Genomic DNA, 25126 nt, shown 5'->3' with positions numbered 1-25126 from the left:
AAAACAGAGCAAGAGGATGTAGAGAAGCAAGTATTTCATAAATTAAACCCAGAAGTACAAAATATATGAAGTAATGAAATTTGTCTGCTTGTAAATATCAAGTTTTTCCCAATCCAAGTCCCTCAGGTTAGTGTCCACATCCTTCTTAAGGCTGCAACTTCAGCATTCAACTGACAGGAATTATTTCTTGTCAAAGTCAAATACCAAAAAAGTATGTTGAAGATGCTGATGTTACAAAGTCAAGAGAGACTCAAACGTTAGCAACACTCATACAACTTTAATGTGTCCCACTTGCGTTTTTAGGACAAGCCACCCAGCTTTAACTTTTCTGTAATGAATTCACAAGTCTCTTCCGAAGTAAAAAAAGTGGTCAAAATGGAAAATACCCAGCATTACTCCCCTCCTCTTGCTATCACTAAATGTGTGTGATACCATGTTTCACTGTATAACTACTGAAATCTTACACTGAAACCAGAATTATCTTTTTTCTTGGGGAGCCGTTCCCAGTTTTAAACATCCTGCTGCACTTCTGGCTGACCAATCCACATGTGTGTAGCTATAGTGCAGCTAAGCCTATTCAACCGTGGGTACCTGCTTCTGAAAGGACACGTCCTTCCTTCCCCTCCCGCCATCTCCCTTCCAAACATACAACCTCACAGAGGACTGCCCAGACCATTTAATCAGCAGAAAACATCTTCAACTGGCTCAGTACGGACCACAGGAAAACAAATTATGACAGAAAGGCATCCATCAGGAACAGAAAAGGGGTTCCACTGAGTCCTCCCTTAGCAAGCAGCCATTACAACAATTTCACTGTATTGAAAAATCAGACCAAAAATAAAAAAAAAGGTATTTCTACATTTATTTGAGATATTAAGCACCATTCCTTTTCTTTATGGAGGAAAAGAACTTGTGCATAAGGAAGCTGAATGCTAAAAGTTTCACATGTCCATTAATTAGTACAGCACTCCATAGCTGATTTTACAATGTTATATACTATTTTTACAGTACTTTATATGCACATAAAATTCCTTTTAATTTCAGCTGCACATACTAAACCCTCAGCAGTCAGCAAATCCGTCGCAACATGACTAAGACCATCAGCAATAAAACTCTTCTATTTGTAGATTTGCTATCAGTCCTGGAACAGTGTAAGAACTGTCACAGCTCTCTAAATGTGATCACCTCCTTCTCTCACAATCCCGTCTAATTCTCCAAGCTTTCAAAGGCTGCAATGGCATGATGAACCCATTTTATACTAAACCTGATTCAACCCAAGAGCAGTGCTCATGCTATTAGAATAAAAAAGGCAAGGGACAAAGCAGGAAATACTAACAAAGCCTGCAAAAATATGTATACTGCAGTGGAAGCAAATTAAGGTTGCACATGCAATCAATTCCTGAATGCCTGACTCTAACAGTAGCTTTCTTTTAACTGGAAACTTCTGTGCATTTTCATTAGATATTTTTGTAACAAAGAAACAGAAGCATGCTGATCCTCTGAGGGACCATCAGAAGGACTACATTCTTTGGACTCACAACACTGACCTTTGCCACTTCAACTGATCAATGACAGTTGCAGTAATAGGCAGTAATCCATAAATCAGCCAACAGAGGGAAATAAATAGCTTTAAAACTTGTTAGCAAGAAACAGACACACATGGAAGTGGCAATTTCGGGGCTTAAGCCAAATTTCATACGGTTTGGGCTTGAAACCTTTATCTCCTAGTCTCCTCTTACAATACACACTTTGCTTATCCCTCCCTTACCCACTTGCTATTTGTTACACATATGTGTTTAAGTGAGGTTGCTTCTTTTCTCCAAAATACAGCTCTTTTGAGCTTCCAGAGAACTGGCACTAAGAATTAAGATTCCCATCTGCTACTCCACAGTCTCAAACAACGTTTTAAATAATGAGCAAGAAATAAGTGTATATTGAACTTTGTATTTGCAAAGTCAGAAGAGTGCAAGGGGCTTTGGAAGAGAGGAAATAAAATATAGCAAAATAGTCTGTATTCAAAATGAACCTTTCCCACTTAAACTCCAGAACTTTGTTTGCCAGAATCTGTAACTGAAGGACTTGAAACACAATATAAACATCTGTGTTGGGCAGTAAGATGTGAAACATGTTCAAATAATATGTGGTATTGCTATTTTAAGCTATAACATATCTGACTTCTACACTGCCATTCTAAAAAGAGAAAGCTATCCCTGGAGTTTGGTACAGGCTGTTCAGTATTTTGTACAGTCAATACACCCGCTTAACATTTTTTTAATATTCTCTTCCAGCAGATAGAATGTGTTGCTACACAAACTGAAAGAAAAGATAGCGCTTTTAGAAGTTAGAAACTTATGCGGATTTACGTATCCTAAAATTCTTGATGCATGGTTCTAACACAAAAAATCATGTTAACATGGCTATGAATATGTCATCTCCAAGGATTGAAGTATTTTCCTCAAACTATTTTTTAATAGGGAAAAAAAAACACCTGGATACTGGGACAATGAAAGAAAAAAAAATTTGAGAAACAGTATATGCTTGCTAAACAAGAATTATGTTTATTTAGCTAGTGAATCACCTAGAGGAGTAAATTTTCACTTTCATGATAGCAATCTGTCAAGGCTTGCAAACACCCAGAAATAGGAATTAAAGATTATTTTAAATGTAGTTATAAAGGTCATAAAAAGTCTGATTTAGACTGAGGTACATTTACTCAAAACTGAGATTCATTGAGTGGTAGCAAACAAACAGTTCCTCAGACAAATGCACTTTTTTCAGTATACATGTTACAGAAAAAAAAAATAAAGAAATGTGCATTAACTGGTGGTGTCCACCAAGCTGCATATTAATATTCTCTTACACCAAACAGTTTGAAACAAGGGAAATGTCATTCTAGTATAATTTCATGTTACGTTTCATTTGGCTAAACTGCAGCTTAAAGTTGCTCTGCCATATTAAAAGATTACTACAATAATTTTCACATGAACATTTAGACTTGAGTTTTACTCCAGGACTAAATATGGCATGATTTGCTTTTATTCTGCTGAATAGCTAAAAACTGACAATTAAAAAAACTACAACAAAGAAAAAATTAATTTGAAGCAATGTGAATCTCACATCATTGAACCACTTCTAATGGTTAAATGTTAGTATTTAACAAATTCAAAGAATTAATGAATCCTTGCATTCGTTCCGTCTCCTGTGCCTTAGCTAGGATGCATAAATACAAAAGACAGCAGATACTGGTAAAAGCTTCAGGACAGAAAGTGCTTGACGAAGGTACAGTTCTCAAGTGTGTTTGGTGAGAGAGTATAAGGGCAGATGCACTGATGAGAACCATTACAAGAAGAGTCAATTTTGTGTTAAAGTGTTCAAAGATGTCACCTTAAGCAGAAAAAAGCTTTAATAACGTCTTCTTAGACATATTAGGCATTTCCAGAGTCTACATCATTAGTGTTGTAATTCTAGCAGGACATCTCCATATAGTTATTGTTTGTTTCTATTTCTCTCCTGAAAAAAACAGAAACAAAAACAATCATGTTAATACATACAGTTGAACATTATCTGCTTGCTTTCGTCTCATTAGAACAGTTGCACTGCTTGCCATTTCTAATTCAGGCAACAAGCTTTCAAGGAAAAAGCTTCACTTGTCAAGAAATGCTCTGCATGAATATTTAAACATTCTACTCTCCATCCATTATATCACTGGAAAAGTAAAGATCCCATTCCCAACTATCTCATTCAAAGCCCCCTACAATAAAATGTGTGTGGTCAAAAGGTAAAGGAACAAGTTGGTCCGTTACCTCCTCCTCCATACAAACATATTTCTCAAGTAGCAAGAAAAACAATAAAAATAAGCCATCCACACTTTTTTTTAATAACAAAATGCAAAACCAGAGAGGTCGGAATGACTGGAAAAAAAACCCACTTGAATGCAAACCTGAGTTGCAGTCAAGGCCATATTCACGTACAACACCTTCACAGCGTTGCAAGATGCTGCGTTTGGTGTAAAGGAACAAAGCGTGCAATGTTATCTGTGCAATACAAACAATGATGTAATAACTTTCTATGATTAAGGGTTAAAATACTAATTGCACTTTATCAGGGACTAACAAATTCTTACGCTTTCTTACAAGTCTACAAGTTACTAAACAGAGTAAGTAACATTGAGTGCTTTCTCATCACCCTCCATTTCCTTTACTTTGAGACAAACACTTATGACTACCCCTAGGGGGAAGAAAAAACAAACAAACAAACAAACAAAAAAAAAAACCACACAGATCAATAAACTGTATCTCACTGCCTTCCTTACATCTAGACTGTAAAAACACTGTAGTTTGACTCTTAAGAAGCTAAAAATTTATCTCCAACTGCATTGCCTTTCTTAACATGTACAATTGAGCATGTCACATAAATGTTTTAAAATACCTTTGTGGAAGAGAGGTAAGTTCCCTCCTCCACTTAAAAGAAAACAGAAACCTCATTTCCAGTATTTTTAGTATTATTGCATTACACAGCATGTTATAAATGGAACATAAATGTAGCAGGGAAAACAAAAATAAACCAGAAGGCATTTCAAAGCCACTTTGATACCATACTGAAATTTTATTATGTTAGAAACTGTTTAGGAAAAGTGCAAATTAGTGTATGAACCCAAGCACATGGTGCCAAAAAGACACTATTATGAAATAAGAGGATACATAACATTTATACTGGTTATTAGAGTCCAGATGATGATCTAGTCCTCTCCAAGGCAGACCTCCAAGTTATCTCAAGATGAACACCAAAGAAGTAGAACTCGCACAGAGGTCTTGGTCACAATAAGCAGCTCATGGTTCCAAGAGATATATATCGAAGATTGGACATTCTCTAGGGCATAACTTCAGTGGTTTTTAGAGTGAGAGCAATAACTGCACTCTTCTGCTAGGTATCATTTTATTCCTAGTTCAAAGAGACATGACTAATATTTTCATAGCAAGATACTATTTTTAAAATGTGAGACGGTATTAATGACTGATACTATCAAACTGATATGCTAACAGGGCATATCTAGGCTGAAAACAGATGATCACTGGCCTCATGCCTCACTATGCATGTAAGTCATGCAAAAATAGCCTGCTTGTGCACATCTCGGATTATTCTCCTACTATTAGCAGAGTTCAACTGGAAGAACTGCACCATGCTGAAAAACACTACTGTGGTATTAAGTAGGAGCCTGTGAAACTGCAGTCTTAATGAATGAGTTATTAATATTTTAACAATTTTCAATACTACCTATATATAAATTAAGCATCAGTTCCAGCTCATGTGCAGGTAATACATATGTAACCACTAAGCCAAGCTGTCTAGAAAGCCTCTCTCTGCACTGCACAGTAAACTGACCAAGCTTGTGCTTTCCATAGCCCCTGAAATCAAAATGCTTTTAAGCTCATAAAATTTCAAAGTAGAAAGGGAACGATATCCTGACTACCTGCTGTTACAAATTTCTAGTCCATTCTGATTTCTATGAAGAAAAAAGGCTTCAAAACACCCCCAACCCACCTTTCCTGTAGTCTCAAAAGTTCCATTTTACTATGTTTACATTTAAATACTTAACACAGACATACAAACTTGACACTTTTCAGTGCAAGTCAACATTACTTTCTTCAGATACTGGTATCAATGATAATCTGGGTACTCTGGACAGCAAAACAGACAGAGAAAACTTGATTTGATTTATTTAAAACACAGGTAGTGGTATTACACTCAAAAGTGAACTAACACACACACATCCCCTGCTTCCAAGTCTGATGACACTTGCTACCACTGCCTTTTCCTGTCTCAAAAAGTAGTATTCTTCTGGGTTTGGGGGATGGCTTTTGTTTGATTGGTTTTATATAAACAGTGATTATGGGCAAACTAGCAGAAGACTTTATCCCCAGCAGGTTTCCACCAAAGGAGCAGAGAAAGTTTCCAGCATAAATGACTGCATTTTCCTTTCACACAACATCTAATTTCTCAAATTCAGATGAGCCACATCTCTTCCGATGCTCTCAGATAAAAAGCTTCTCCAATCAATTTAAGTTCCCTGTCAAAGGCCAACTTCACTTCAGAACTTTCCAGGGTGAGGTTACCCATCTTTAGGGGGAGTTTCCGAGTGGGACCTGTAATTTAAATACCATTTGAGTAAGAACAATGTGGGAATGTATCGGCTGGTTAAAGGTACCTGCCAGCTGCATACCAAACAGTGAGCAGATTTCACACATGCATATAACTTTCTGAACAAACTAACCAAGTGAAAGTGAACCTAAAAATGCTTGGACCTGGGAAACAGGCACTGACCTAGTGCAAACAAAAATCTGGAATTCGTTCTGTCTGAACTGCAAGGTTGGGCGACTTACTTCCAAATTTCAGTCCTCTGAATTCAGGGCATTAATCAAATGATGCCATGCTGTAAAGTAGATGCAATGTAATTTATCCTCAAGCTTAACAAAATCTCTATGCTAAGAGAATTTCAAAATTCAAAGCAACAAAAATGTTTCCTGACACAATTTGAAAAAAAACAAACAAAAGAAAAACCAAAAAAAAAAAAAAAAAAAAAAAAAAAAAAAAAAACTACCAAGATACATATAACATTGATCCCTAGAACTTTTGTCACAAAGAAGGTAAATAAAAAAGCCTCACTCTAAGTAGCAAAAATGTAAATACCCTAACAACAACAATGGCCTACTAGAGTCCTCACCTGTATTTTTGTTTGGTTTTTTTTTCACCAAGATCCCACAAACTGAAGCTCAAGGTGAGGGAAAGCAGACCTAAAGGATCTTTGCTTCTTTTATAGCAGTTGCAAGTGCAAGTATTTCACAGTGTGCATTTTGAAAGCTATCCAGGACTGCAAACTCACAGTGCAGAGCTCACACACAGAGTCACCTCCTGCACCATCAGCTCTACTTGCAAAAATACCCTTGTATTTTGCCATACTTTTGCATCTTACTTTTGCATCTTACTGCAGTGTTTAAAACCTTCATGCCTGAAGCTGTCTGCCTTGCCCCTCTGCCAAGAGGCAGCCTTCTCACAGCAGCTGCAGGAGGGAACACATAGCACATCTTAGTTGCTCCACTGCAAACTGCGATCTAATCTTCAATTTAAAAGCCCTGTTCATCTGCGCTGTAAGCTAACATGTCAGACTGCATTCTGTGAAGCGAGGCGCAGGCACACATCTCCATTGCCAGCTCTGCTGCGTGGGCACAAACACCTGGCAGAGGCAGAACAGACAGCTGCAGAGGTGGTGAGAAGCCGCAGCAGAGTTCATGAAATCTCATTTACTAATGGCATCAGCCATAATCTGCAGTTTATTGTACCCCAGTGTACCATTACAGCTATGACAGCATAAATGTTGACCTTAGTGCTTGAGAACCACAACGATAAACAGATCACTGAGAAAACTGAAAAATGCTGGAAAGAGTTTATACTCCATTTAGGACAAGTATCTCATTAGCTGTTAACAAACTACATTACTGAAATTTAAAAAAGAACCTTTATTTTACATAGTTTTAAACTTCTCACTCCTGAATTCCAAACTAGAGAGGGCAAATCTAAACACAAGTATTACCTCAAAACTAGGTAAAAATATTTAAATAAATTTTTGTGAGAAGCACTTTTGGGAATTCTGGGAAGATGGGAAGGGAGAATCAGATAGGAAGGATTTATAGAAGCCTTACATGGACCCAGAAATTATCTCCTGTAGAGATGGCTTCTATTCCTTACCCCAATGTGAAAACTACTATCCACAAATTAAAAATCAACTTCAACATAGCAAGTCAAATGAGGTTTTACAACTCCAGAGCAGTTCCTTCTCCCAGTAAGCCTTATGAATTAATACTCATCCAGGACCCTGCTGCTGCAGATCATTTGACTCCAGACAGTAAACAAGGCTTTAAAGCATATAAATATTAAGAAAGTCTAAAAAGCTGCAAGACCTAGACTTCTAATTTATTTATCTTCCTATCAGTTTTGATGACATTTTACTTTTTTCACTCTCTGAAATATACTTTGTGATAACAGTACGAACAAATTACAGTAAAATGCGAGTTTACATTTGAGCAGACACATGCATTGTTAATGGAACATGGACAGAACATATTTTATTATGGTAAATGATAAAGGTAATAAGAACTTAATCCACATCTGAAATTCCACAGTACATAAATAACAGGATACAAACATTCAGAAGCCAGAGGTGAGGAAAGAAATCTATCTACTTTAAAGATATCATATGACAACACTACAAGGAAAGGCTCTACAGAAACCAAGCTTGAACTCCATGCACCAGAAAAGCCCTTCCACTCTTGTTTTCCCCAGTAGATACTTTCAGTGATGGATTAGTCAATTCTAACTATAAGTAGAGTCCTTTCCAGTGTTGTACTTCACTTTGAAATATCAGACTAATTAGCTATAAGACAGCTATTTCAGCAAGTTCATTTAAAAGTTAAAAATCAAGCTTCTAGATCCTCATTATTGCTACCAATACTCAGAGCATAGCATCAGCTTCTGAAGTCTGACAACAGGTAGTTTCTACCTACATCTATGGAAACTGCATTCAGTGATGAACACTGTCCCAGCAAAAGAAGCAAAAGAATGACTAACACCTTCATTAATTTCTCTCAGACGCCCAAGGGCAACATGATGATCTTATTTAATTACTCTGCTAAGGATTTTATAGTAGCCTTGGAAGGGTAATGATATCCACTGCGGGGCCTACAAAACACACTGTGGTGGATTTCTCAGACAATTTTTCTTTAAGCCTCACAGTCATGATCTTTGCATACATGTAACGGAAATTCCGGTCTGCTATAAGCAAATATTAACTTATTTTATCTTGGTTTCTCATTATATTCTATTTGAAAGTTCAATGAAAATGCAATGTTGTGCTTACTTTTTCATAACCGACTACAATCACTAGGTACAGAAACAGAACAAGAATTATAATTACCTGTCAATAGTTAAGTACACTACCAAACCTCTGAAAAGGTACTCACAAAGAACTGGGCTCAAACTACTTATTCTCTGATACAAACTCTTGTAACGTATCATTTGAACTAGGTGAATTTGAAGGTTAAAGCCAATCAACTTTGATATGAAACAATCCTAATTCAACTGAATCTACAGAAACAGTTTTACTAGCAATGCAAGATCTGTATGCTTTTACAGTTCTATTTTTTCTAACAAAGCACCACCAGTAATCTTCACTTGAGTTTTTGCTAACCAGCCCATCTGTGATATGAGTCAATGAAGCAAGGCTGAAGTACTATGTGGAGAGTCACACAGGTTGCGACTTCCTTGCAATATGCAGGCGTATTTCTTCCCTGCAAACTGCAGAAAAATCACCAGTGTTCTAGTCAGTTTGTTCTTATCAAAGCACTGCAATCTGAGGAGTAACAGCAGGAAGCAGAAGGCTGCTGCATGAATTTTAACAGCTATTCACATATACTCAAGGTTCTGCTTTTGCTCTAGAAGTAGAGATTAAAGTTATTTCTCTGCTTTAAAATCAACTTAAGGACACAGCATTTAGAAAAGGTAAATTGTCACAGTTCTAGCTGAACTCAAGTTTGTAGTCCCGCCTTCGGCAGCTACCTTCATATTTAAGGACACTAAAGAATTAGATTCCAAAAACGACTGGTCTCTTGAGCATTAAACCATTTGGTTGATATTCCTAGCTTTTCCAATAGGGGTCCCTATTTTACAGGAGAAACCAGTCTTCCAAGTCCCAGGGTCAGAGAATTTAAATCCACCCTGCAAAAGGACTCCGCAGGCTCAACTTTGTAGGTAGGAATTTTAAACCATAGACAAGATCAATGCAAGCGTCACTATAAACTAAGTCTGCCTGCAAGCTGAATTACATTCCATCTCCTTCATTCAACAGTCCAATACTGCACTTTTCCCTTTGCATTATCTTTTCCCGTACTAGAGAAGAGCAGGACACATCACTGCTCAAACTCTTACATAGTCACTCTAACACCATATTTTAACATGGAGACCTCTCCATATTATCCCCATCCTGTAACAAATTCTAAACTCTACCTCTGAACAGAAACACCTGACTCCACCAAATGCACCAAAACCAGGCACATTTGAAATCCCTGTGTCTGTAACTAAGAATTTGCAGGTCATTTTTATTCATTTCCAAAAGACTAAAGATACAAAAGCAAATGACGATATGGTAAATAAGCATATCACCATGGGATGAAAATTCTGGAACAGTATGTCTAAAATTACACTAGCCAAATAATCCTCTTCTCCCAAGACAAGGAGTACATACTCATCATCATCAACAGAACAAAAACGTATCTTCTCTTTCTACTTTCTTCTTAAAACAGACATGAGACCTGCAATACCACTTTCATTTATGAAAATGAAACTGTAGATAAGGATCAAGTTCAAGGAAACTGAAAAATAATAGTCCTTGAAATATCATCAGAAGCACACAGGAAATGCACAAGTTTCTCAGCAGGTATTACATAACCTGTTTCATTTACCATTTTGAATCTCTCAGATGAAAATACAACATCTTTATAAAGTTGTCTGGTACAACTACCATTTAACTACATTAAAAATGTTGTTCAACTACATGTTTTTCTTGGCCTGTACAAGGACTGTGAATGTACTGACTTTGACATTATAACCTAATAGTTGGTGGTTGGGGGAGGAAGAAGCGTCTACAGCTGATGGATGTTCTTTCCCTTCCTTCCTTCAATATAATTTTAATAAATATCAAATCAAGCATAAAGTCAGCAATAACCTGGAGTGGAAAGGAGTTACACTGCTTAAAACTGCAGCCAGATTAACAATGAATTACAAGATTGTCAGAAGTGGGGCGGAGGAAATACTCATTTTGACAGTCAAAGTTTCAGCTATATCTGCATTCGTATTACAAGGTATGTAGTACAGAGGAGAAAGCTAGTATTTTAAATGCTATTTATCTGCCACTCAAAGGCTTCCTGAAAAGTAAAAATTCTAAATGCAAATTAGATAAACAAATACATATTGAATTCCTCTGTCTTCCCCATGGATGAAAATTATATTGTTTTTCTGGACTATCTCACTAAGAAAAACATCTAAAGTGTTTTACAGTTACATGGAGCCATAATCTTTTTTTCTGTGATATGCTACGAAAGTAGAACTGTGCAGCAAAAAGCAACAAAAGTTGTCCCTGGACAAGAGGTAACTGCAGGTTAACAAGCCACCATCTGAAGGTAAGTAAGGTATAATCTTCCAACAGCTGCATTTTTAATAAGAGACATTTATTTTTGATCCATATATTTACTGAAGATCAGGTGCATAACTACTAATACAGAATTATTTTTTTCCCCAAACAAATATGCACATTTACACCACAAAGCAACAGGTCAAACTAAGGACTAATGCAATTTCAGATTACCTCAATATCCTACTGAGAGAACTCATGAAGAACTTCACAGATTTCTTAGCTCCTCTGGTGAGAGATCACAGCACTTGTATGTTTAAAATAGAAACTGAAACCTGAGCCATACGAAAAGTGTGAATAGCTACTGCACAATTTGGTTCCAACTCCAACTGTAGGTACCTTCCAGACACCAGGATCACATCAAATAGTGGCAGACACCAGAGTTCTAATATTTACATGTAAAGAGACTATTCCCATTCATTTGCATGTAACCTTTATCAAATGGCAAAGTGACTGAAGTTTCATGTTAGCCACATATTATTCATTGCACTTTTATAACTATGCTGCCATATTTTAATAAAACATACTGCTGGGTCATATTGGAAATTAATTATTGATCCCTCTGAGTTGTTAAGATTAAACTTTTACAACCAATTATTTTAAAGTAAGTTAGCTAGAATGATGAACAGTCATAAAGTAAATTAAATTAAATCCATAAATCACATGCTGTTTACTATGTTTAGATCACTGGTTGTAGGAAAGTTTGCTACCACCTATGCAACAACAAAGCATTAACTGAACCTTCAACGACCATGTAAATGACTACTACTGCCTGATGTATTTAATATTTTATGAAAAGCAGTAAACATATTTTTCATGACCAAAACACTGGAAACTGACTGCCCCAGCTGCCACAGAAAACGGGCACGAACTTAATTTACAGAGTTCTACTGGCAGTAGAAAGTACACAAATTTAAATACAGCTCCATAAAAGCCTAGCTGGCACTAGGTAATAAAGGATCACTCAATTAATTGTAAACCAGGGTTTACAATACTAATTGTTGCATTTCCGAACTATACTTGAAGAGTTAACAATTGTATGTTTACAATTTAAAGATGGGTTGCTTGTACACTGTGTGATACAGAAGAAACCTAGAGGTTTAACATCAATAATCATAAGAGAATGATAAAGATGAACTCCTAGTAACTATAGATTAATTTGGACTTCCTATATTTTAAATACATATTCATTTCCTTAAGATAAATCTCAAATCCATCTACAAAGACAAAACCTTACAACCAGATACCCAGCTCAGAAGTGATTTTTTTAGCATTTGTCACAAAACCAGTTTGTATGATGCTGTAGAAGAATCAGTGCCTAGTATCTCTGACCAGTATATTTTCTCTCAACAGTATTGGCAAAGGTAACTTAAAGACAAATGCAGAGTTCAGTACTTGAGTCATACAGGCACTGTATGGTTCCCAGAGGGTATTAAAAGAAACAGCAATGTTATTTATTACACAAATATGCATAATCAGTCATCTAGTTAGAGACCTACTAAATGCTGAATTTTGTACTCTGCATTTTAAATTAAACGTATACAGAAACACTATGTTCCCCCTCTCCATTACACTTTGTGGCTTCATCTACTACTGAGGAAACAAAACCACAAATGGAATGTATCTTCCTTAGTTGCTAGGGCATGTCGGAAATGTAACTCCTTTGATGAGTTTTTTCACAAAAATACTAACGTTTGAATCAAACCAGTCATTTGTGGAATGCCTTACACCATCAAAAATTAGCAAAATACTGAAACATGAATGAAATAGAAGAAAAATGATAGTCTTAGTCCTGAAACATTACCAAAATCACAACGAAGTTGTACTAAAACCTCAAAATTTTCCCTTACATCGAATACATAGTTTAAAATGTTGCCCATTCTTCCACCATCAAGATAGCATGGAAGTAACAATACTGATTTAGGGCATATTGAGTTTTCTTTCTAGAAAAAAAATATTCAAAAGTCATTACACGCCCAACTGGGATATTCATCTTGTCTCCAAACAACAGAAACTTTCCATGTGACAATTTATTGCAGAACTATGCAATAAAACTACAAAATTGATGCTGTGCATGCACAACTTGCTTGTAAGATGCAACACTTGTGTTGAAGGATTAGGAACATACAAGAGTGGAACCACTGCAGTACTAGAAACCTAACAGAAGTTAAGGAGACTGTGAAGCAGGTGACCTTCTTGTGCAGCCAAAATTGTGGCAGCTTCAAGAAGTGAACTTCAAGACATCACATCCCACAAGGCCCCTAACTAGTATAAACCCTAGATTTTTGGAGTTGGCGCATGGTTATGTAGGTGATGTGACAGGATGAACAAAGAGCACTACCACCCAACTGCACTGATGCAAACTCCCATTTCTGCATACCTGCACATCATCTAACAGTTACAATAGTTCCTGAAATGTTTCTAACCATAACACAAATTGTATCATTTAGTTACTAGCAAGCCGGGGGGGGGGGGGGGGGATAAATATAGTAAAAGTAAATAATGTGGACAATGGTGAACACAAGTAGGGGGAGCACACACAAGACAAAGTACTACAGAGCAGCCTAAATTAAATGCCTTTTTTGCTTGTCTGGTTACCTGAAGTTTCTCCAATACAAAAAAGTTTCTGTATAGATCTATCGTATGTACACTCTTCTTTGCAGACATTAACTATATATTACTCTTTAATTTTTTTTTTTAGGAAATTAACTATCAGAAACATCCATCTAAACTAAAATACCTGAGTTATGGATAATACACTCAATTCAGGTTTTGTTTACTTTGAAGTGTGAAATATGTTAGAAGTCCACTTGTGCAGGCCTATGTTAGTACTGCAGTTAAACACATACCTGTGTTAACAAAACGAGTTACAGGAACTGCAATCTTTTCATTAAAAGCCAGTTATATCAAGTACAGACACCCCGGGTAAAAAAGCACCACTTCCTGATTCAACACTCGCACACTTAAGTTCCAGTTGTATGAAAAACAAGGTTTCCAAAACTAGAAAAAACAGAGGAGCTACTATAATGGCACTGATTTCTTACCCTACGCATGGCTTCCTCCTCCTCTTGACGCTTCTCATAATGTGCAAAGTCATCAAAGATTGAGGTGGTATGCTTGAAAGTAGCAATTATTTTAAGCACTTGCTTGGCTTTTTCTAGGGGTACCTCTTGAGTGTCCCTCGAATTGGTAACTGGTTTGTTGTCATTGTTTTCCAAGCGAATATGCCGCAGTTGGTTATTGGGAACGTCCTTGACAAAGATCCATTTGACATCAAACTTCCCCTTCCACTTATCCTGAGACCAGACACCAGCATAAGCATTGTAGTCCACAACAGACTTCATCTCGGCCACTCCACAAAAGTGTCCACTGCCATTCACACTGAAGAGTAAATAGAGTGGGCCTTTTCCATTCAGGGAACGGTAAGCAGCATCCAAGCGCTTATTACCATGCTCAGTACTACACCAGATAGAGTACTTAATGGAGCGATGAATATCGTCCTCTGAATAACTTTTGATTATAAACACACGTCCATTCTTCAGATTCCAATCGAAGTCTTTGGGATTATAGTTGTTTATGGCCTTTAGTTTCTCCAGCACTGGGTGCACTTCCACACCAGAAGGTGAGGAACTGACAGATACAACACCTAAACCAAAGTTCTCACTACCAGCTCCATTATTCTGGCTGAAGCCAACACCCCTATTACGAGGAGCTACCCAGCGGTTTTGCAGCTGTTGCTGCTGCAACTGGTGAGGCTGGGCCTGCTGCTGAGGTCCTTGTTGCTGTTGTGGTTGCTGAGGCTGAGGCTGCTGTTGAGGCAGTTGGCTTTGCACCAGTGGTGGTGGTTGAATTAATGGCTGAGGCTGCTGGATTATAGTCTGAGGAGGCAGTACTGGTTGGGCTGGGGGTGCTTTTACTACTGACCCTTTGTCATCCCAAGTTCCAATATTCATGTTGTGTTTTATAGGTGGTGGCGGTACAGCAGGGCCCCCAATGCCCACATTACCTTTAGGCTTGAGCTTCGGCTGAGGTTTAGCAGGCTTCCTTGCAATGGCAGCCCACGAGGTTGGTTTAGGTGCTGAACTGCTAACTGGGGGCACGCTGTTGGCTGCAATGCTTGTCATACCTGTACTGCTAAGAGCTGAGCCTACAGTTTTTGTCACAGCGGCTGTCATATCTCCACCAATTTTCAGTCCAGTCATGCCTTGCTCAATGCTGCTAATCCCAGGCACCTTGCTCAGAGTATCACTGCCAAATCCAGCCTGTCCATCTGCTATGGCTCTCCCAAGAGAACTAGGTGGATAGCCATAGCTGCTGCTGTAAGCAGAGCTTTGCGTTGATTGTCCCTGAGATCCACTTGTCCCCCATGTAGAGAAGTCTGCATTCCCAGGAAAAAAATTAAATCCATGCTGCCCGAGAAATGGAGGGGTATTTCCTAATGCCCCAGGTTGACTAAATACACCATCAGGTATGTAATGGTGTTCACCATTACTCATCTGTCCATAAGTTGTCAAGTATGGCATTGGAGGGTCACCTGCAGTTGACCATGCTGCTTCGCCTAAAGAGTATGGAAATCCAATGGATGGAGCATAATAACTAGGCATATATGGGTCTGACATTGGTGGATAGCTGTTACTCTGAAAAAGAAAATAAGACCAAAAATCAGCAACATAGACATTACGTTCAAGGAAAAAGACCCAAATACACTGTACTGCAGTCCAAAACATTTTTAAAGATTACACGAATGCATTTGTTAATTTCCACCATTCCTCCTAGTGTAAAAGATGCACAAGGTATCCATTAAATATGGCCATTTTTTCCTCAAGAGACCTTTTCAAAGCACTAAGGAGCTTCATTTTTGTAATAGATTATTTTTAGTAACTAAGCTAAGCTTAAAATGCCTCCATGTCAACAGTATGAAGAAAATAACAAGCTACTAAAAGAAAAAAAAGGAAAATAAAGTCTTAATAACTGTAATTTCATAAACACAGAAAAATAGCTGCAACTACGATCTAAAGTTTTGGTATTCTTAGTTATTTGTCGAATTTCTCACTTCTAGCTGTTTCTTGCTTCCTGCCAGAATACTGTAGTGAAAAGGATACAAGAATGTCTCTCTTTCAGGAAGAACAACAATCAAGCCATAACATTTCTACGCTACTGAGAATGGGCATTAAGCACTATATAGCAGAACAAAGTTCTCTAGCTAAATTCAAATCATACTCCCAAGACTCATGGAAAACCACAGCATTTACTTCTTGAGAAGATAAAGTTCAAAGACACTTGAAAGACTACCCTCATATCGTTTCTGATGTTGTTTTGGGGAAAGAAATGGAAAATTATCATCTTCTAGCTGATGCTTCCTTCATGTTGCATTAAAAAAAACACAACAAAAAACAAAAGGAGAATGCAAGCAAAATTCTCAAAACCTTTCAATAATTTGCACTTTCTCCCTCTTTCAAGACTGCTACAGTTTACAAACTTAACGAGTATTAACTTTTGACTACAGAGACAATTCACTGCTCATTAACTTCCTGGCAGAAGAGTTGTAACTAAGCTGTAGTAATATTAAGCTTCAATCTATTTTGCCATCAACTGTGAGCTACCTCTACCAACTTCAAAGGAAATCATATCCAATATTTTCTCAGAGCCAATTAAATTGTTGTTTTGAACTGTATCCAATAAATGATGATCTCAGTTCAAGTTTAAGGCGTGGGGTTTTGATTTAGGGTTTACGTTTTGGTCTTTGGGTTTGTTTTTTTTTTCCTCAAGCTTCTTGTAACTTTATTTTTTCTGAAGTCACAGCACAAGCACAAAAGCAGAACACATCAGAGCATGCTTTTAAACTGAATCTTTTCCAGAATGATTAAGAAGATTTTACCTGTTTCAGATACTGTATGATAAGACAAGGATAAAAAAAAAATAAATTTCAATGAATATTCAAGCAAGTAATGCTAAGAAATATCATCCAAAAATTAAGTCTAGAAGTCAGTTGAGCTCCAAAATTAACTTCAATATAGTAAACAATGCTCACTTACCTGATTTGTCTGACTACTTAGATATGGCTCAAAATCATCATCATTTACTGCATCCTTTTGATGAATCGAACCGTTTTGTACTGAAACTAAAAGTAAATCTGTATTAGGTATGCTCTCTGGAAGATCAATGTTGTACTTTTAATCTAGATAATACTTCTTAATCACTTGTACACTGAAATGCTTCTACTTGTGCTTTGTTAAGACTGGGCATATTATTCTAAGCACTGCTTTCTAAAGTCAAAGAAAATAGCTCATTCTACAGATGATCCTGATCAGATCTCAAGAGAGGTCTGGAAAGACGGAAACCAAAGACTATTCCCAACTACCCCTTCCTGAGCTCCAAAGACAAAGAAAAAACTATAGGCACACCTTATTTGCACAGGCAGTAAATCCAGCGTTTCCAGAAGTACCAGACCAAGTGCAAATGCGAAGACCGACCAACCAGATCAGACATACTCAATAGGTTCAGGGAAAGTTGCAACATACAACATTCTCCTGCCAGGAGGAGAGGCAGTTACCCACCAGACAACCATGAAGGACACCATTATTCAGCTGTTTATTCTGTATTTTCCTACGTAACTATTATAGTGTTCTGCATTAGTGGCCATCTCTGAAGCTCTGAGGGGACAAAGCAAGAGAGAAACAAGAGCTAAAGTCCCCAGAGGCAATTACAAATCCTTTCCTAGCATATATGCCCCTATACATTGGAATCTTTTCCTACCAGCTCTACTTGGCCTCCTATTACCTTTAATTTCATCTAAGGCATTACACCTACCTGGAATTTTCCAGCTGCCCAAATTACTTGAAGTGCCTCTCTACCCTCCCCTAGGCTACTATTCAAACAAAGTGAAATTGCACAAATTTCTACTATGTTCCACTGCTTCCCGTGGTGCAAAACAGAACAGGGATTTAAACCAGCAGTTTGCAATTATACAGTGTGAAGATTAAGACCCCTTCTCAAAAATAAATAACTGCTTTTCTGAATGCATTTTTTTGTTATTTCTCAAGGTTTTATAGTGATCAGTAAGGTGCACTCAGAAACTGTGACAGCAGGAGTTACAACAGCTGATTTTCTGACAACCTGAGATGACAAACCAGGAGCTGACTCAGTGGTTTCCCTGTTTTAGCTTCTGAAAAGTATACATAACCGTATAACAAAACCTTCAACTTTGTTGGAATTAGTGTTTAAGAGCGGTATTTTTTCTAATTTATTAGAAGGAGGCTTTGCCACCCAAAGTTCATGTTGAGAACTAAGGGGTGCCTGGACCAGGATACTTCATTTTATTATTATTTTTCTTTCCCCACATTTGCCTTTAACATCTCTGAAACAAACTACTTTCAAGAAATGAAACTAACTGGAAAGAAAAAAAAAATACAGAAAAATAGACAAAATCACCAGGAGTGACCAAAATTCTGAGAAAATTTCACTTCAGACAGTAGTGAAGAGCTAAAAATGCATAGTTTAACACAGAATAACATAAGATTTTTTTTCAAAGCAAGTATCTGGAAAGGAAGAAAACAACTCGTGTTTTAAATATCTTCTTGAAGATTTAAAAATTTATTGCTGGTGTTGAGGTTTTTTCTTTCCCATAAAGAGTTTCAGTTAAGGTCATTAATCATCCTAAATTTACACACAATGATAACATATCAATGAGCTGGAAGACTATACTTCTCTTTATATTTGGCCCAGTCACATGAGGGATGAGCCTCAAAATCTTTTGTCGATGCTATGTCCATTGCTTAGACTTAACCTAATAGTAGGAGAGCACAATTCTCACACAGAACTCTGTTACAATGAAAAACATAGGTGGCAGCATACAAGTTTCTTAAAGGCATGCAACCACAACAAAAGAATAAACAGCTGTATGTCAAGACCAGAATCCTATCAAAATTAATCTCCTCATACTGACAGCTAATCTTCACAAAACATGCATCTGCTGTGCTTATTATTTCAGAGGTATCTAAAGGTCACTTAGAATTATTTTTGGTCTGCCATTACAAGTAACATAGAAAATACATTTACAAGAATATTATTTTTTATTCATTCTGTACTGAGATCTTAAGTCAGTGACACAAAACAGTTCTACACTGACATCCTTCCTAGTAATCATACACATTTTTCAGTGAAAATCACTGGAAGCATGTTCCTCTGGTTTTTTATTCTAACTTTACATAATGTGTTAATAATGAAGAATGTTGCCCCCACACACATTTAACAAGAGCAAACAGATTAAGATGCATGCCTTATTCCCAAAATCTCACATTAAATTCCAACTGAACAGGGCAGTAATGAAAAAATACTAATTGAAACTAATCTACAGTTACTAAAAATATCTGTATCAATCGAATTCTGAAAATACCAGACACTTTTGCAAACACTGTGAAAACATACAATGTAATTGGATATTGGGAAGAAACAACTCATCAAGTAAAGGAACTTAAAGCTTATATTCTTTTAACCGCTACTGTCCTTTGAATAACCACTTGCAAAACGTACAAATGATGGCCAAAGGCGTAAGAATAAATTTTTCATTAGACATTATTACACCCTGGTTAAAGTGAACAATAAATACAAAAAAGAAAGAACATTTCATTCTTGTTTTAAACCTAATGCTTACATTTAAACCTTCTACAAAACCAAAGATTATACACACACATAAGTAAACACAAGTCAGCACTTCCCTACAACAGGTGTGATACCCTGGCACAACAAGCAAAAGGAAAAAAAACATCATTTGACTGATGTCAGCTCTGCTGTTTTGTCAAATGTACAGTAGCTGACAAAAGAAAACTTTGAAGACAGGATAATTTACTCACTCAAGTCTCTGAAATGCTACCATTGATATCCAACACAACAGATGGATAGTACAGTTCTACTAGAATTTCAATCCCACAAATTCTGGTCAAGGGAAACAGCACAGTACACCAATTTATAATTACCTAAAATAAAGCACACTAAACATTTACTAAACAATACAAATCAGCTACCTCCCCCTATCATTTGCAGGTCTAGGATTTTTTGTTTCAATATGAAAAACTCTTATTTCCATGCATACACCCCTTACACTGCTCACTCACATTCTCTCATATGCTCTGCCAGAAACTCAGACAGTAACCTTTTTTAGCATCCTCTAACGTTGTAATTCTTATGCACAGAACCAACCCCTGGTTAGTCTATAAACTCAGTATCACATCTTCCCTTGAGGCTCCCTTAACCTGGGGCCTAACATGGCACCTGAAAAAAAATTACTGTCTGCTAATATGTTGTTAGTAAGGATTGCTGATACTGACTTAACTAATCCTCTCAAAAAAGTCTCTCAACCAAAGCAACTACTCATGCTCCGCTGTGCTACCATCTCCAACCTCCTAGCCCTTTAATCTAAAGCTGAATCATAACTTAGTGTCATTAAATACATTAAACGAAATAATTTAATAGAATGGAGGAGAATTTGCTTTGTTTCATTACAGTTTTCATTTAGGTTATATTCTTACCAAGAAAATATACAGTAAGTATACAATATTTAAAAGGATGCATTCCATAAAAAAACAAGTACAGAACTACGAGAATTTCTTCCACACATAGCAAACTAAGAGATGTGCTTTGATGCAAACATTCTGTGGTATTTACAAACAACAGCACACAAAAATATGCTAACATAAATAAGTTAAAAGCTGACTTTTACTTTTTCGCTGTTAAACTGCAACATAACACACAATTAGAAATGCCTAATATTTTTGCTCCTATCCATATAAATGGAGTACAGTTCAAAAACTACTTCTATGACTCTAAAAGATGCATCTCAATAACCTTACTAAAAGTGAGATACGGTTAATTCAAAGAACACAACACCCCAAACTACTTGCTAAAATGATTCTCACTTCTCATTTTAGGGCAATATGGAATACATAAATAAAAACTATTTCAAAGACACAAAGAAATAGTTAAAAACTCCATTTCATTTTTTTTTTAGGGGGGGAGGAAAGATAGAAGTATTAGAATACAAGACAACAAGTACTCAAGAGCAATGAAACTGAGGAGGTCTGAGGATGTAAACACAAGTTCATTTTACTCTGAATGCAGAGAAATGAAAAGGAACAAGCAAAATTCTGCAAGATTCAAGAATCACGCGCCACTCACCAAACATCATCATAAGTGATATCTGTAATAAGCAGCAGGTAATATGTATACAGAAAAACTATGCTGCAGTTAACACTGACGATTCGAAGAGAACAATTAGACTAGTTCAGATAATGAACAGTGAGAGGCAAAAGATGACATGAGCTCAAAAAAAGTTTATCTGCATAAACAAACAATAAGGATATTAACACAAGAAGGTAACGGTGCACATGTTATTCTATACCTAAAAATTAAATGGGCACAAGTGTACAGATTAGGCAAAAAGAATTCCCAGAATATTAGTCTTTATGTCAAAGAAAAGAAATTGCCAACCAGAAAGAAACTGCAAGACACAATCTGAGATGCTGTTTACAACAGACTTGCCAAGAATTTTAGAGAGAAGAATATAAAGTAGCTCATTCCTTATTTTTGTAGGAGAGAAGAAACCCCACTGAATATAGCATCTAAAAATTAAGGTGTTAGCAGAAATATGAAAAAAAAGTAGAACAGCAGAAGGCCTACTAACACTACAGGAATATTCTATACTGACACTAAAATGAAAAGCCCACAAAGATTCTGAGAATAAGGAAGGTGATGTGCTCTGCTCACAGATATGAGTAACTAAATAGTCACATGGCTGTTGTCTCACAAGCTAAGGAAGCTGTTCAAAAGATTCTTCCTGATGATTCTAGTAGACTGATTCTATTCTTTGCACAGAAAGGCCCAAGGTGTACTGTTAAAGAGATTACACAAGCATATCACTATCAACTAAAAAGAAATTGTTAGGTTATCATCTGACTTCTGACATTAATCTTCATTTGCAAAATAAACCATTTTAAATTGATGTACTGCCATGCTGCAGTAAAAATGCTGGGAAACAACATTTTGGCACAGAATTTCCTGTCATCTTGCTCTGAAATAAAAGACATTCAATAGCTATGTTCTCCTCCCACGATTTTCTGAAGACACATTAACCTCCATAAGCAGCAATATTAGTGATGAAATACAAGGACTCACCTTTATTTCCCTGTCCTTTAGGTCTCTGTACGTAGAAAGGTGGGGGGGAGGGGGAAGGCAAAACAAATACAGTTAGAATTCTTTAACGTTTATTTCAGGATAATTCCATTTATTTGCCAACCTGCTCTTTCAACTTACATATCAGTTTAAAATATTATTAAAAACATGCTATTGTAAAAACTATTGTTAGATAAAATAATATCATGTAAAATATTACCGTCAGCAAAACTTAAAAACTGAAGTAATTTCATCAAAAAACACTGAAATAACCTAGTCTTTTACAGCTTGTAAAGCATAAATATTGTTGAAAACCTGAACAAATGGATTTTAATTGCGTCATGTGGTCCCCAAAATATAAACAATAAACAAAGCATAGAGTAAAACAATGAAAGTTAGTAGCTTAAGGTAACTACCAGTACTAGAACTTCATGAGAACTTATTATATGTCATCTTTTGACTGATGGGTTCTTATCAGGCAGTAACGTACAGTGCCTTGTTGTTTAGATACACAAAGGAATATAGAGTGATATTGTAAGCTTAACTACAAGTTGTGCATTCCTCATCTATGCAATTACAGAGAAAATGATGCAGTCTGTATGAAGCTTTCACATACGGAACTAACTTAAGGAGGACTTTTTTTTTTCAGGATTACTTACTACAAAACACTCTGTCATGCACTAAGAATCACTGTAACAGTGCAAGTTGCAGTATCCTTAATTCCTCTATAGCAAAATAAAACAGCTTAGAAAAAAACAAATGTCAGCCCATGAAAATCTAGTTCATCTTTGCTCCTACATACAACTAAACATGGGAGGCCTTCCAAGGCTCTGTTACTCTCTAACGATTTTTAGTCCTGAAAAATTTAGTATTCAGAGGTTTGAAAGTTTAGAAAGCAACCACCTCCATCTTGCTTTCATGTGCATCTGCCTCACAGTTATCGTAACAGTGCTTAACACTGTTCTATCTAAGGCCAAACTGATTAGTCACTTCTACCTCCCAAAACCAGAGAAAAATCTCTGTAAACTTAAAATCCCGAAACACCTCATCATTGGGCATGATTCTGATCCAGACACCGAGGCATGCAGAGATGAACAAGAGACATGGAACTAGAAAAGTTGGGAAGAAGACTCCGTGAAGATTGAGCAATGAAAAACTAAGATCATTCAGCTAGAAAGAAGTGCTTAAAAGGAAATTTGGGAGCATGCACAGGGGCTTAAGAAATAAAACATTAAAGGCAGAGAGACAAAATAAAAGGGAGCAGCAGACTGCAGAGCCAAAACTTTCAGGGAGTGGCAGAAGCCCATAAAGAAGCAAAGACCAAGACAGAACAGATTCCATCCGGAAAGAAACGTCAGTGGAGGCCTAGCAAACATACAAAATAACAAACTCTAAGCTCCATGAAGAAGCGTCTAAAAAAGCGCAGCACGGCGCACGCAGAGAGAACAGCTGGGAAAAGCGGAGGCCGCGGGGAAGGACGAAAAACCAGGAGCCCGAAGGGAGAAGAGATGGGTGAGGGAAGAGGAATGATGCGGTAAGGAGGAGCCTGAGAAATTAGGGGTGCCCGGGGAGGGAGGAGACGGAGCTGAGAGCCGCGGGGAGCCCGGCACCCAGGCACTCCCAGAGCCGAGAGGAAAAGGGAGCTCGGAGGGGCTGGGCCGGGAGAGTATCGGAACACACCGAAGGGCCGGCCAGGCGGGGAGAGCCGAACGGGCGGCGGGCCGGGAGGCGCGGGGGTAAGCGCCGGCGAGCCCTGCGGGCGGGGAGGCGGAGCAGCTCTGGCGCGGATCAGCGGTTATAAATAGGGCCTGCTGGGCTGGAAAAGGGGTCTGCCATCCCGGGCGCCGCCGGCTCCGATTGATCACTGCTCCCTGTGGCGGCGGCGAGGGAAAGAGGGAGGGCGGGAAGGAGAAGGCCGCGAACCGCACCGCCCCAACGAAGAAGGAAGGTGCAGGTGGCCGCCTAGCTGCCGCCCGCCCCCCCCCGCCGGGGCTAACGATGGGCCAGAGATGAGAAAAGGGCAGGGAGCGGACGACCGCTCCCCGCTCCGCGGCCAGTACCTGGTCGACGCTGGTGGCTGACATTCTTCACGGGGAGCCGCGATCCCCTCGCTGCGCTCCGCCTGGGCCTCGAATGATTCCGCACGCCGGAGCCGCTCGCTCGCTCGCCCGCCGCTCCGCTCACCGCAGCCGCCGCAGCCTCCTCCTCTTCCTCCTCCTCCTCCCCGCCGCCGCTTGATTGTCGTCGCCGCCTCCTAGGCTCGCTGCCGCCGCCGATCGGGTTCCCGCTGGAAGGAGCCGACCGGCCGGACGCAGCGCCGCTTCCCCCCCTGCTTTGGGCTCCGCTTCCCCACAATGGCGGACGAGCTCAGGCTCCCACTTCCGCTCCGCGGCACCCTGACCTTCCGCTCCCCCTCCGCCGGCGTCGACACTGACCTTTCCCTTCCCGTCTCCGCCTCCATGTCACGTGGGACGGGAGCATAGCCCCGCGGGCTGCCGCCGGTGGGAGCGCGCGTGCGCCGGGCGGGGCGCGGGCGGAAAGAGGTGTTGCCGCTCCCTTCAGTCCCTCCCCGCCGCCGGGGGGGGTGTGTGCGTGGGGCCGCGGGGTTATGTGCGTTGTGTGGCACCGCTGAGGAGCGCTCGGTGAGGCGGCAAGCAGTGTTACTTTCAGCCACTCCGCTGCGCTTGAACCGCGGGAGCAGTCGGGGAGAAGGGCGGTCAG

General features: G+C 38.5%; 1 protein-coding gene across 2 annotated transcripts; it reads right to left on the bottom strand.

Annotated features, from left to right (window-relative positions):
- Positions 1-844: 844 nt before the first annotated feature.
- YTHDF3 (YTH N6-methyladenosine RNA binding protein F3) lies at positions 845-24637 on the bottom strand. Of its 2 annotated transcripts, XM_061342748.1 has the most exons (5): positions 24466-24637; positions 22409-22433; positions 17275-17360; positions 14284-15876; positions 845-3510 (listed from the first exon to the last, which is right to left on the bottom strand). In XM_061342748.1, the coding sequence occupies exons 1-5, from the start codon at positions 24487-24489 to the stop codon at positions 3487-3489; spliced, it is 1752 nt and encodes a 583-aa protein (XP_061198732.1). In that variant the 5' UTR covers positions 24490-24637; the 3' UTR covers positions 845-3486. The 2 variants fall into 2 exon arrangements, with proteins under 2 accessions (XP_061198732.1, XP_061198733.1); XM_061342749.1 differs by lacking the exon at positions 17275-17360 and having other exon boundaries at positions 24466-24594.
- Between the last annotated feature and the right edge of the window lie 489 nt (positions 24638-25126).

The sequence above is a fragment of the Neopsephotus bourkii genome, unplaced genomic scaffold (assembly GCF_033783945.1).
Source record: "Neopsephotus bourkii isolate Nb327-2 ecotype Australia unplaced genomic scaffold, CSIRO-AGI_Nbou_v1 NB_1820, whole genome shotgun sequence".
Lineage (NCBI taxonomy): Eukaryota > Metazoa > Chordata > Aves > Psittaciformes > Psittacidae > Neopsephotus > Neopsephotus bourkii.
The sequence above is the reverse complement of the archived record's forward strand: the minus strand, read 5'-3'. Positions and strand labels throughout refer to the sequence as shown.